Below are 14,460 nucleotides of genomic sequence, written 5' to 3' on the forward strand. Positions count from 1 at the left end.
AATGGGAGCAGGGTCCCAGAGTCCAAATCCTGCTTCATTCTGTATGGCAACTCATTCATACCTTTTAAATATTGAATATCTGTGATTTTAATAAGAATAACACATTGAAAGGTAAAAGAATTTAGAAAATCACTCATCTTGCCCAACACTTTTATTTGCAAGATGAGAAAATGGAGGTGCCAAGGAAACAACTGACTTACCCTAAGACACATATGTAGGGTCAGAACCTGGGCTAAAATTCAACTTTTTAATTCATATTTCAGCTTTTTTATGAGTAAACCATGCCCTACCATTTTGATGGCCAATGAACTCTTTTCTTAAGTGGCCAACACCAGAAGAGGCAGGTGACTTATGCATAGCTAGGCTCCTGACTCTCTTCAATTAGTATTTTTTATTTTTTACTTATTCTTGCTATAGTTTGAAATTTGAAAAGACTGTTAGAAAGCATTATGTGGGTTAGGGTTAGCATAGTATATGTTCATATAATTATATATTCATAGTTTCATTGTCATATATATAATAAGAATTGTTTTAAATAAAATACACCAACCATCCATTATTTTATTTAGGAAAGTAGACACCATCCACATCATTTGGGGGTAGGAAGTATAATTTCTAATGGTATTTTACATTAAAAAACTGAAAATGTTATTTCTTTTCTTGTAGAGCCATATAAGTGAAAATCGTGATGAAGTTAAAGCTGTGGAAAACTTATACCCTGGTTATAAAAACTACACAGATGTGTATGATAAAAACAATCTTCTGACAAATAAGGTAAATTGCACATCATGATACAATCTATATGAGGTAGGGCATATTTATCTAAATTTAAAAATCTCAGTAGTAATCTTCAGACTTCTGTAACACATGCATTTCCCAAATAAAAGTACACAGTGTGCATATGCATGTGTGCATACAATTAAAAATGGGCCTGAAGTTTCATCCCTGATGAATAAATCATTAAATTTATTGGTAAATAAATCTAAAAAATTCTTTGAGGGTGGGAATGTCATTTGGTCCAAGGACATTTTTGTCAGTATCCATTAGAATGTAAATGTGTATCTCTTTGAGTTAGCAAATGTATTTCTGAAGATCCGTTCTGTAAGGAATATGAATAGGGATGTTAATTACATATGAAAGTTAAAAAATGGCTATCAGTGAGGAATTGTTTAGATTATAGAACATAGATAATTACAATTTTATCCAACATTCACAAAGAATGAGGTATACAAACCTACTAGGAAGGGTGTTTGTAGAAATATTGTTTGATGTGTGTTTGTATATGTGTGGGTACATGCTCGCTTAGCAAACTGCCTGGAAGACACACACTGAATGTTAAAAGTGATCCTTCCTGAGGAAGCAGAGGACTTTTGACATTTTTAAACACTCTAAGACTGCTTTTTTAAAGAAATGAGTATGTATTATATTTATAGTTAAACAATTTTAATTAAAATTAATATGAGTGAGGAGAGATCTCATTACAGCAATATATCCCCTGGCCTTGGCCTTTAACGAAATGTATGAACTGCATGGAAAGTTTAATTATTATGGCAAATGAATTCTTAGGGACTATGTGAACAGACATCTGAATATGATTGGTTTCAAAGGTTAGTATTCTGCATAGATCTTGTTTATGCTACATTGTAATTTTCACCCTACTCTACATCTATTTCCATATGATTAATAAATTAGCCTTCAATTTGCATGTTAATTGTATTTGCACAGAGGTTGGAAAGATTTTATTTTAATGATAATTCTGTGATCATTGAACCATGCTCCCCAAAGAAGAAAGCTATTTAAATACAGGTTTTATACTGACAGAAAAAGAATTTTGCCAGAGTAAAGTCTTACTCAGGAAAACCCACAAATATTATCAGGATTAAAAGTTAAGAGAAGTCTGACGTGTGCAGTGCCTGCCTTCTTGAATCAACTTTACCAGCTAAGTACCTGCTTGTGAGTGAGGACTAACTTAAGCACTTTGAAGTGGTAGTCTCCACCTGGAATGCTCTTCCCTCCAGACAGTGATGGCACATGGCTGCTACCTTTCTGAAGAAGAACTGGATGTATTCAGGGAACGAGGAGCGTCCATCTCGCATTGTCCCAATTCTAACTTATCGTAAGTAGGCAATTATGGATTGGTAGATCATGAATGTTTGGACTGCAAAGCAGCAGCCAGATAGCTTTTGTTTTCTGTCATTCCTCCAGTATCTCTCTTCTGTAGTTATGTTCGATTGGGATGTGAACTAGATAGAAGGGTGCCTGTCTGTACTACACTGGGGAGACTGAGAGCACTTAAAAAAGAGGCAATTTTTTGCAGAGTGTACATTTGAGGAGCCCCACATCTCTTACAATTTCTGAGTTTGCACAAAACAGAACAATAGGAAACAGAGAGTTCAAAACCAATAGCACTGAGAATTTAGAGCTAAGGACTGAAAGAGTGCATATGCCAACCTGGTGTTCTAGGGAGAGGGTACTGACCTCTCATTATTTTGTGATGTACAAACTACCAGAAATGGTGCAGTGCTACCAGAAGCCATCACCCTTCAGTAGATGTCATGCTGTTGTTATCTGACACGATGCACTTAGGAGGGACCCTGTCCTGTTAATTCCCCAGGATGGAGAACACTTTATTTACAACTTTTTTTTAACCTTTTGATAAGTTATAGGTGCACAAGGGAATCAGATGAAAGTTGCCTGTATTTTCACACACACAAAAAAACCCCACAGACATGAAAATGCTGCATCTAATTTTGGGGAACTCATGGATACCATAATGCCAACCCATGAATGCTAGGCTAAGAGTTCCTGTTCCAGGATTTCATACAGAAAGGATCTCTCATTTCTGGTGTTAGTTGACCTAGAACAGAGCGAGAGGCAGGTTGCAGTGGATCATTCATACATTCATTCAATAAATTTCTTAGTTTCTGTAAGATTTTCATTTTTTTGAGGATTACTTTATATCCTTCCTCGTTTTGAGTTCTTGCAGAAGCAGAACATGGCATAAGGATTTATGTGCAAGTAATTTATTTGGGAGGTGATCTCAGAAAGCACCTTTAGTAGGGAGAGACAGAGAAGGGAAGGAAGTCAGTAAAGAGAACATTACCAAGCAGGTCATCACCATGGGCTCCTGGAATTTAATCCTCTTGGAATACGCAGGGAGCCAGTGTAGAACTCAAGGACACCGTGCCCAAGAGGTGGGGGAGCTGAAGTAGTTATACCCAAACTTACCAGTGGAGGGCTGCTGGGTCAGGGCGAAGGGGCTTGGAGTCTCTGCAATTTCAGACCTTCCCCAAAAGAGGGCAGAGCAGGCTGCAGCTTTGTGAGAGAGCCTCCAGGCAGAGAGGAGATGGTTCTGGCTGTCGGAAGTCTGGGGACTCTGTGAATGAAAAAGTTCTAGTCAGTGGCAGTATAGGAAATGCACGTCAGCCATGGCAATATATTTCTGGAGTGTTTTGAGAGGTTCCAGAGGCTTGTGGTTTTCAGACATAAACTGATCACACCTAACAGAGAATCTTGCCTATGTACATCTTAGTGACCATAATGGTCTGGTGACCAGTTAGAGGAAGGGTTTAGCATCCTATGAGTTTAGTTACACAACACCTAAATGAACACATGACTCAGCTTTGCAAACTGAGGTTTGAAGTTAAATTTTTCTTTATGGCTAATGTTTTGGTTTGAATGGTCACTGCCATTCTTTCTCCAACAACTTGCATTGTTGAGAGATTTCTTGCATGTGCACTGGGCTTTGAAAATGATAGTAATGTGCATTTTCAAGCAAACCATTTTGACCTTTGCATCTCCACAGACTTCTGAGGATCGCTTCAGTTTTTGTCTCTTTAGAAAGGCAGCACATCTGCTGAGCTCAGGATCACGATGTTTGAAATCTCTCCTAGTTGCTGCTGTCCTCAGAAGTAGCATTTGATCCATCAGGCCCTGACTTACAGCCTGCATCCCCTCTTCCAGTTTTATCCCTCTTTCTTTGCCCTTGCAAATCACTAGTCATTGAAGGCAACAAATGATTCCAGGAAGAGAGGAAAGGCAATGCTCTATAATTTCTACTTCCTAGCATAGAAGGATGGGCTGCTTGAAAAAAAAAATTTTTTTTTACAAGTTGCTAACACCATATTGTATAATTGAAATTTGTTAAGAGAGTAGAACTTGTAGGTCCTCAACAACAAAAGGTAAATATACGTGAGGTGATAGATGTTTCAATGGGGAGAAATACTCTCCCAGTGTATACATATATCAAATCATCATGTTGTATACTTTAAATATCCTATAATTTTGTCATTTATATCAACACATTATTGACCATGGGATTTTTGCAGAAACTAATGCTTGTGGCTGGTGATTTGTTATATAAGTGAATATTGAAATATCTCTAATCAATAATGTTCAGGTAACAAAAGATGTATTAACACGTCTCTGGTCAGTAAGTTGTTTATAAAGCTGAAAAATATATTTAAACTCGGTAAAACCATTGAACTAATTGCAAGGTTTAAGTTCTTATTTATTTTTCCTTACACATAATCCCCCGCTCTCCTTTCTAATTCTTGCTGTTTTGTTTTTGATCCTTTTTTACGCCAGGACTCAGATGGTCAGATGTGACTAATGTGTTTGTGTCAGCATTAGAGCTGAGACAATGGGAATCACAATTTTCAGTGACATCACCATTGTTACCATTAGTGTCCTTCTCTTGTTGGACCCATGTGGGGGGGTCTCCTTGTTCTGACCGTCTCCTCTCTCTGCAGGCTCAGCAGCGGCCTGCTCAATGTGCCAGAGGTCCTGAAACATGGAGTGAAGACGGGGCTGGGTACAGGTTCGTAGCTTCCCATTAAGAGCCATGGCAAAGTGGTTGATAAAGTACCTAACTTTCCACTGTGACTAATTTTCAAGTAACAGTTCTATGTTTTAAAAAACTTAGTTTTATTTTCTGGCAGTCACATCTTGTGCTAATAAAATAGTGAGGTTGGAAGCAGTAAGAAAATATATGCAAAGGGAAATGTTTTGGTTACATTAACCTCTTGAAAGCCATTATCCATGTTTATATTCAGACACAGGGCTATAAAGGATAAGCCCTTCTCAAGTGTTTTAGAGATTCTTTTTAAAAACTCCTTGTTCTTTTTTTCCTTTTGTTTTGTCCTTCTTGCTAAATTTCAATGGCTTGGATTTTTATGTTTTTAGTCTTCAGTAACTGTGTCATCACAAATACTGTCTCAAAAGAAAATTATTCGACCTTGTGAATAGTGAGCACAAATTCAATCTATGCCATAATGGAGAACTCTGAGCTATGTTAAAAAACGTGCTTTGCTTTTAAGAAGTTTTTAACAAAATGAGATTCTGATTCCCACGGGCAGTCTGATGTTTGCTAGGCTGAAGGACAATCTAGGTGGCTGATGAATTAGTGGTGTCTCCTTTTTCTCATAGTATATTTGAATTGCTTTTCCTGAGTATGCGTAGTGCTGCTCACTTTGGAAGGGAGTCAGGCCCAAATGTCTAGGCATCTGCTATGACCTTTCTTTATCATTGGGTATGAATGAACTAAAAAAAGATTTTTAAATGGCTTTGGGGCACAAGGTCTTATTTTTCATTCTTGATTCATTTGTCTTACTGATTTGTACGAGCACCAGGATGTTTGTTTGCATATTGAAAATAATGGTTTTCATCATTTTTTGCAACAACTCAAGTCTCAGTTAATTTTTATACCAAACAATATTGGTAAGACTACAATAATAAAAAGTGATTCATTTATAATTTTAAAGAGGTGTGGTAGATTAGAGGTTTTCTTCAGTTTTACATGAATCAAAGCAACTGAGGTGTTTTTTTTTTTTAAATTTGTGTAATACTTGGATGTAGTTTCAGGTATTAAGGTAGGAAATCAGTTGTTTTTACTCTGACAGAAAACATTTAATGGATAAGAAAAAAAAAATGGTCAAGAGTTTTTTGTCAATGGAAAATTTAGTAGGAATGCAAAACTCAGATGTTGCTTTCAGATTTTCAAGGAGTTTGGTCTCCACAACTTTAGTTCCTCACATGACTTCCAGTTCTTGAGTTTGGGTTGCATAGTAAAGATCTAAAATGATTATGTAGAGCTCTGTCACTTATTAGCCATAAGAGCTTGAGCAAAATACCTTAATTTTCTAAAAATTCATTTCCTAATTTCTATAACAAGAACAACAATAATTATAACAATATCTGCTACATGCTTGTTTTGAGGCTTAAATGAAAAAACTGCATGTGATGTGGTTAGCAGATACCTGGCAAGTTGCACTAGTTAATAAAGATTGGCTTAAAAGGGAAAGAGTAACACTGGTTTCCTGATTAAAGGTTTGATTTAATATGATATATTCTCATATGTTAACTTGGAGGATGCTGTTGCATTTTACATAGCTATCCTATATACAACTATTTCCTAAACATGACTTTTATGCATGAACTTGTTCTTTTCCTTTGAACTTTAAAAGACTGTTTAACTTATATTGTGCCAAGAGTGTAGGTCTAAGACTGGATCATTCACTCTATCTATAACAAATAGAGGCAGACCTGAACTTTCTCATTTCTTAATTGTTAAATATGAGAAACGTGCATGACGCTTCACAAAACTGTTGCAAAACAAGAGAAAGTGGTATCAAAAATAATAAGAGGATGAACATATCTCCCATGTACTTTAGGATCTAGAATAAGAGTTCAGAATATTGCTATCATCCCTAGAGGACAAGACAACCCTATGGCCCTATGAAAAGACCTTGAGTTTTGATGGAAAAGGAAAATTTGAAAACGGAAGAAGAAAATTGAAAAAGAAAAAATAATAAGCATGTAGATTGCTATACGCTACTGGAGGGAGACTGAATGGTACAACCACTTTATAAGAAACTGCCAAATAGTTCTCTAAAGTTGAAAATACATCCACATATGACTCAGTAATTCCAGTTTGGATATTTACCCTAGAGAAATAAACACATATAGTTATAAAGAATATTTATAATAGCTTTATTAATAATAGCTCCAAACTGGAAATAAAGTTTAAAAACCTAACAGGAGGACAGATAAGCAGATGCAGCATATTCATACCAAAAAACACCATTCAGCATTAAAAAAAAACAAAGCATTGATATATACAAAACAAAAATATTTTGTTAAAAATACTGGAGAGGGTGTGGTGAGAAGGGAACCCTCATACACTTGTTGGTGGGAAGGTAACTTGGTGCAGTTACAGGGAAAACAGTATGGAGCTTCCTCAAAAAACTAAAAAGAGTTGCCATATGATCCAGCAGTCCCACTCCAGGGCATATATCCACACAAAACCATAATACAAAAAGAGACATTCACCTCTATGTTCATAGCAGCACTATTTACAATAGTTAAGACTGCAAGCAACCTAAATGTCCATGGACAGATGAATGGGTAAAAAACAGTGTGGTACATACATATGATGGTATCTGCTCAGCCATTAAAAAAGGCTGAAATAATGCCATTGAAGCACTATGGATGGGACTAGAAATTATCTAACCAAGTGAGTAAGTCAGAAAGAGGACAAATACCAATATGGTATCACTTATATGTAGAATCTAAAATATGACACCAGTGAACCTATCTACAAAACAGAAACACTCAGAGACACAGAAAGTAGACTTGTAGTTGCCGAAGGAGAGGAATGGACTGGGAGTTTGAGGGTTAGCAGATGCGAACTATTACATTTAGAATGGATAAACAGCAAGGTCCTACTGCATAGCACAGGGAACTATATTCAATGTCCTGTGATAAACCATACTAGAAAAGAATATGAAAAGAGAATGTATTACTTTCCCAAACAGCAGAAATTAACACAATATTATTAATCAACTCTACTTCAATAAAATAAAACATTTTAATTTAAAAATCATTTTGTTAAGTGCACAAAGCCAAGCACAAAAGAACACACGCTCTGTGGTTCCACATGTATGAAATCCAGGGCCCACAGATTGTCCTGGTTAGCAACAACAGAGCTAACCTACATTGACAGAAATCAGAAAACGGTTGCCAAGCAAAAGCAGGTAGAAGTTCATATCTCCCATGTGCACTTTATTCTGTCTAAAGTGGCTGATATATTTTTCTAACTAGTTTTCCTGTTAAGAGGTGTTGCCCTTCCTCTCTGACTTCACTCTGTAGGACGGTCTCTAGGTCCAACCACATCTTTACACGTGACCCAGTTTCGTTCCTTTTTTGTGGCTGGGTGGTGGTCTTTTGTATATATGTACCACATCTTCTTTGCTCATTCTTCTGTTGATGAATGTTTAGGAAATGGCAACCCACTCCAGTATTCTTGCCTGGAAAATCCCATGGACGGAGGAGCCTGGTGGGCTACAGTCCATGGGGTCGCAGAGTCGGACGCGACTGAGCGACTTCCCTCATGCCCTGGCTATTGTAAATAGCAATGCAGTGAACACTGGGGTGTGCTCTGTGGTGACCGAAATGGGAAGGAAATCCAGAAAGAGGGGGATATATGTATACATAAAGCTGATTCATTTACAATACAGTAAAAGCGAACACAACATTGTGAAGCAGTTATACTCCAATAAAAAGTGATTAAAAATAAAACATCAATGAAAAAAAGTGGTTGCCAAGATTTGGGGTGGGGAGGGGAACTCCTGAAAAGGGCCATGACTGACCTTGCTGGGGTGAGGGAAATGTTTAATATCTTGTTTTCTGAAAGGTACTTAGATGGCTATATATAGTTATTAACATTCATCAAACAGAACACAAGTTCTGAGCATTTTATGATATCTTAGTTATCCCTCCATTAAAAAAAACAAACCACGTAGCTAGCTGTGAGAAGTAGAATTATTGTTGTGGAAAATTAAATCAGTGATGTGGAGAATGAAGTTGACCAAAGATCAAAGAGGGTGTTTGAGAACAATCTACGTGGGAGATAAGAGAGCATGGCACCAGCAAACAGGATTTTCCTGACTAAGGATCCAGGACTAATGGAACAGAAGCAACCATCAGCACTGAAGAACAAATCTTTTCCGAGCTTACTGAGTATCCTAATGAAAGAACTTACCCTCTTCTGGTCTAAACCATAACTGAACCAATTGTGGCAAAATATTTTAATTATAAATAAAAAGAAAAGAAAGTTCTAAAACACTGAGGCAGGGGGAAAAGTCAGTTATCAATAAAACAGTTAAAAAGCAATTGTTGTTGGCCTGCAAAATATCAAGAACAAGAGTTTGGAGAGAAAGTGGTTATTTTTCAAGAATATTATATTGGGCCACATTCTCCCTCATGTGTGAAGGCAACAAAATTCTCAAATGTACAAAGGTTTGGAAAATATTCTCCCCATGAACCCTTTGAAAAAATTATTTGAAAATCTATGTCATTCAATGAGTGATGAGGCAAAGTGAAGGGTCATGGTATAGGGAAGTATGGTACAACAGGATGTCAGGGAAGGCTAAAATCATTTAAAACAGAAATAAGAAAAAAATTGTAAAGGAGTTGAAAAAATGACAGAATGTGTACAATGTTAAAAGTAATACCTTTTAAAAATAACTATCAGACTATGAGTCTTAAACTGGTCTAACAGCTTTAATAAACAACAATATAAACATTTAAAAAATCAAAATGGCAACATAAATCAAGGTGTTTCCCTCTGGGAAGAGGTTCCTGGGACCTGAATATATAATACTGTCTTTGAAACTGAGTGTTAGGACCTTGAGTTTTGGTATTATATGTTCCCTGTATCATTTGAATGTCTTTAATATTTTATCATAAAATCTTAAAATAATGTATAGGCTGCAAGAAAGAACTTCCCAAGTACTAAAAATTGTTTTACTTTCTGATTTTGTTAACAGAAACCAGGAAGTTGTGGTTTATGTGTAAGGTTGAAAGAATGAAGATGTATTTGGCAAGTGGGAGCAAAATTATGGAGTGTATAAAATTTCCTTATCTCAAAAAAAAAGGACATAGCAAATTATAAAAACAAAACAAAACTCAAACAAACCAGTAACCTGAAAAAATATGGAACAAGTTTACATCAACAAGACCTACAAACTCATCAAAACAATGTACATGGAGCCAGGATCCCACTTTCTAGGGACAAATTCCTATCTTTCTAATTTACTTCAATTAATTCAAAAGCAATATTCTTTGATCAACTTGTAGACTCCAATCCAGTGATTACATGCTTTTTCAAAATTCGTTATTCTTTTCCTAATCTATACATCTTAGATGCCAGAGTATTCACTATAATCATTCCTTGGAACTTCCTCATTTCTCATGTGCCTCTCTCTTTCCTTCCTTTCTTTCCTTCCGCCCTCCCGCCCTCATTTTTTACTTTTAATTAACCTTTGAAAAGCCCGCCTTGGCTGTCTCAGCTCTTCCCCTTCAAATGTTTACAGCTAAGCAGCTGGATGTTGCTGGAAAACATTTTTCTAGTGGTTTCATTTTAAATGTTGCTTTCAAATCCTAAGTGGCCCTTAGCGCTACCCAAATAGACAATTATGTTTCTCTAATATGTTCCCATATTCCAAGACAGACTTACCTATTTCTTCCTAAATATTTTATCCCAAATCATACCCTTCTCGCTTCCAGCTAGTGGCCTTATCTCATCAGTCATTGAGAAAACAGATGTGATCAGAAGCCTTTCCTTTATGTTCCCACCACTAAATTTACATACCTTCCTCCATCTGCTTGCATTTTCTCTTCTTTTCCTCGCTGCAGCTGAAAAAATTTCTCTTCCAGTCTAGGTAAAAAACAAACATACCCTGAGGTGTGTTCTGTAGGCTCTCCTCTCTCTTGATCTCAATAGATCAGTTCCATTGGCCAGTAACTCTCCTGTATCATCGTTACCTCCTCCCTCCTGGATCGTTCCTTCAGCATACAAACATTCCGTAGACCTCCTGATCTTTTAAGCAAAGGTGTGAAGAAAACCTCTCTGTTAATTAGACACCCTCTCTGGCTCCTGCCCCACTTCTCTACCCCGCTTCACAGCAAAACATCAATGAGTAGGTACTCACACTACACTGCATCCAGGCACTCTCCCATTCCTCCACCCACTTCAGCCTGGCTTCTTACCACCCTCCATAGTTACTATCCTTGTCCTTTCTCCCCTGGATTGTTACCACACTACCATTTCTTTTGGAGGAGGAAATGGCAACCCACTCCAGTATTCTTGCCTGGAGAATCCCATGGACAGAAGAGCCTGGAGGGCTATAGTCCATGGGGTTGCAAAGAGTCAGACCTGACTGAGTGACACACACACACACACACACACACACACACACACACACACACACGATCTCTTTTGCTGCCAACTCCAAAAGACACCAGTCTGTCTTTATCACACTGGACTTCTTGTCCAAATACTCTTTCCTTGGATTCAGTGAAACCACACTGGTTTTGTTTCCCTTCTTCCCCTCTTGCCTGCAATTCTTCATCTTCTCAGAAGGCCCCTTCTCTTCCTGGCCATTCAAAAGCTTTCCTCAAGGCTCAGTCCTAGGCGCTCTCCTCTTTTCAACTCTCTTCTTAGGAGTCATCATCTGCAACCATGACTTTACATGGGCTACATATATGCAGATAACTCAGATTTTTATATCCAGCCCAGACTCCTCTTTGGATTCCAAACCTGTATTTTCAATTGCTTACTTTCTCCTTTCTCTTTGACCCCTCCTCATACAACCCCCAAACTTTATCCTACCCTCAAACATCTAAGCCTGTCCTCTTAAATGCCTCTCTTAAATGCCTCATACACCTCATACAAGCATACAAGAAGCCATTGCTTCTTGCTTAAACTCCTGCACTAGCTTTCTAATGGTCTCATATTCCTAGGCCCTTCTAATCCAGTATTCTCGCTTCAAAAGAATCACAATGAAAATGTTTCACTCCCTCCTGATTACCACATCAGTGTGATTTTGAATATGCAAACCTCTTTATGAGGCCACAGAGTTCTGCATGGTGTGACATCCCTCCACCTCCCAGCCCCACCTCTTGCTGCTCTCCTGCCTACAGTGCTTCCTTTTAATCCCCTCTGTGAATCACACCCCCTCCTGCCAAACGACCTGAGTGCCTTTTGTTCCTCTGCCTGGAATACCCTTTGTCTCTCTAAGCATGGTTGAGTTCTCATTTTTGCCCTAGTTTAAATGTTGTTGACTTAACGAGGTCTTCTCTGACCATCCTGTCACAATGGGCTTTCTACCTCCATTTTCTTGATCACTAACTGAACATGGTTTATTATTAATATTTGTCTTTTTGTATGTCTCTTTTCCTTCTCCATAAGATAGTAAGCTCATGCAGTGCCTGTAACTTTTATTTATGATTGCTTTAATAAATCAAGTACAAAGAAGGTGCTCAGTAAATCTGTTGATAAATGAATGAATGAATAGGATGAACACATACATATAGAATTACTTCCTTTTATTCTTCTATTGCCCCCTGGCTCAAGTTTTTATTCTTATATGGTTTTCTTAGCTGCTTCTTACATATTTTGAAATATATATTCAATCTTTACTTATTTCCATACCATGTAGTGATAGCATTTTATTCTGCCTTTAGATTGAACATTTTCTTTGTTCTAGTAATAAAAAATCAATAGACAAAGTATTTCAAAGCATAATATGCATGTTTCCCAAATCATATGTGTTTTATTAGCTGGATGCTATGATAAAATGAAAGGTTGATGGATGGTTACTGTATGTTAAAGTGGACTAAGTAAGTAGATGAGTAAAACTTGTCAAGGAACTGGATGAGCCTCTGGTAATACAATTCTGGCTAAAGAAAAGTATTTTCTAAAACAAAAAAATCATACAAGTTTAGGTAAAGACATGTAAGACAGCTGAACATAAAATTAAACTGTAATCTAAGATTACTTAGTGGGCTATTATTTTTGATCTTTGCAATATACATAGGCACTAACAATTATATGTGTCTACCAAGACGTGACAAAAGGAACTCTTGAAATATTAAGTGTATTTTATTAGCTATAGATGTACTTTTCCTCTAATAAAACATGTTAGCTTACTTGACATTTATACTAATTCATTTAACTTCTATATTCATTCTTGTCAAAGGCTGTATTTCAATTTAATTATGATTAGGGACTTATTTAAAACACTATAAAAAATTCTCATTCGTCATCTAATGATGCCAGTGACAAATGTAAAGCTGTCTATATCAGCACTGCTCATTTATTACACTAATTTTTCCAGAATATTTAAGTTCATTCTAAAAGCTCTTCCTGAAAAAATTATCATAAAGAAGTAGCTATTTAATTCCCAAAGTCCTCATCAGAATTAAAATAGAGTTAAGACAAGTTTTTAGAGCATAGAACTATGAATTTATTTTAAATCTCATGTTATCTATAATGTAATCATATTTGACCAATTTCTGTGAGAGTTTAGGGAATAGTCAAAGATGTTTCTTCTCTTAACTTTATTGAACATTTGGGTATTGTGCTGGGTTGAATTGTGCTCCCCGTACCACCTCCCCCAAAAGGAGATACCTACCAGGAACATGTAAATATGGCCTTATTTGGAATAAAGATCTTTGCAAATGTAATTAAGGTAAAGCTCTTAAGATGAAGTCACTGTGAATTAAGGCGAATCCAGTGATGAATGTCCTTATAAGAGACAAGCAATGAAAGGTGCATAAAGACACAGAAGGAAGAAGGCTATTTGAACATGGAGGCAGACATTGGAGCTACACTGCCACAAACCAAGGAACACCAGGAGCCCCCTCAAACTGGGAGAAATCAGGGAAGATTCTTCCCTGGACACTGTAGGGATGGTGGCCCTGCCACACTTTAAGACTTCTGCCCCTCAAAACTGTGAGAGAATAAATTTCTGCTGGTTTTTTTTTTTTGCCACACATGTGAGATCTTAGTTCCCCAACCAGGGATCAAATCCATGCCCTCTGCAGTGGAAGCACAGGGTCTTAACCACCAAACTGACAGAGAAGTCTGAATTTCTGATGTTTTAAACCACATTTGTGGTAATCTGTTTCAGCAGCCCTACTAGAAAACTAGTAGAAGTATAATTTGATATTAATCGCAAGTTTTAAATTCCTTTAAATATTAGTCTGTGTCTATTCTGTGTTTGTAGATGAGGTCTTTTCTCTGAAGTATATTTGAGTGACTCTATCTGTCATTAAGAACAGAAAAAACCCTATATACCTAATAATCCAGCTCATAAAGTTACTGTTTATTTTATCTACCTCAGATGTGGCTGGTGGTTATTCATCATCCATGCTTGATGCAATCAGAAGAGCAGTGATGGTTTCCAATATCCTTTTAATTAATAAGATAAATGCAAAAAGCCTCACCCTCAAAGAAGTCTTCAGACTAGCTACTCTTGGAGGCAGCCAAGGTAATGAATGAGCATTTTCTTTCTTTCTCACACGATGTACAACCATGCCAATCTATATCCTTGGCTGAAGTATGAAGGCTCATGATGCTGACCTCAGCAGGCATCCCCATATTCATGATTTGCATCT

At 37.0% G+C, this 14,460-nt stretch overlaps 1 protein-coding gene and 1 long non-coding RNA gene across 5 annotated transcripts in view; one reads left to right on the forward strand and one right to left on the reverse strand.

Moving 5' to 3' along the window:
* The window catches only part of GDA (guanine deaminase), a 107,709-nt gene that overhangs the window by 83,255 nt on the left and 9,994 nt on the right, over positions 1–14,460 (forward strand). For all 3 annotated transcript variants that reach the window (XM_061132308.1, XM_061132309.1, XM_061132310.1), the window contains exons 8-11: positions 667–774; positions 2,019–2,116; positions 4,752–4,819; positions 14,187–14,333. In XM_061132308.1, the coding sequence (XP_060988291.1) occupies positions 667–774; positions 2,019–2,116; positions 4,752–4,819; positions 14,187–14,333 (421 nt within the window). The remainder of the gene's footprint in view (positions 1–666; positions 775–2,018; positions 2,117–4,751; positions 4,820–14,186; positions 14,334–14,460) is intronic.
* Positions 1–14,460, reverse strand: part of LOC133048580 (uncharacterized) — a 95,686-nt gene that overhangs the window by 14,090 nt on the left and 67,136 nt on the right. The window contains exons 3-4 of one of the 2 annotated variants that reach the window (XR_009691068.1): positions 10,652–10,717; positions 3,229–3,376 (exon numbers count right to left, since the gene is read on the reverse strand). This is a non-coding gene — a long non-coding RNA (uncharacterized LOC133048580). The remainder of the gene's footprint in view (positions 1–3,228; positions 3,377–10,651; positions 10,718–14,460) is intronic. The other variant, XR_009691069.1, reaches the window with a different exon arrangement.

This window comes from Dama dama, chromosome 29 (assembly GCF_033118175.1).
Source record: "Dama dama isolate Ldn47 chromosome 29, ASM3311817v1, whole genome shotgun sequence".
Lineage (NCBI taxonomy): Eukaryota > Metazoa > Chordata > Mammalia > Artiodactyla > Cervidae > Dama > Dama dama.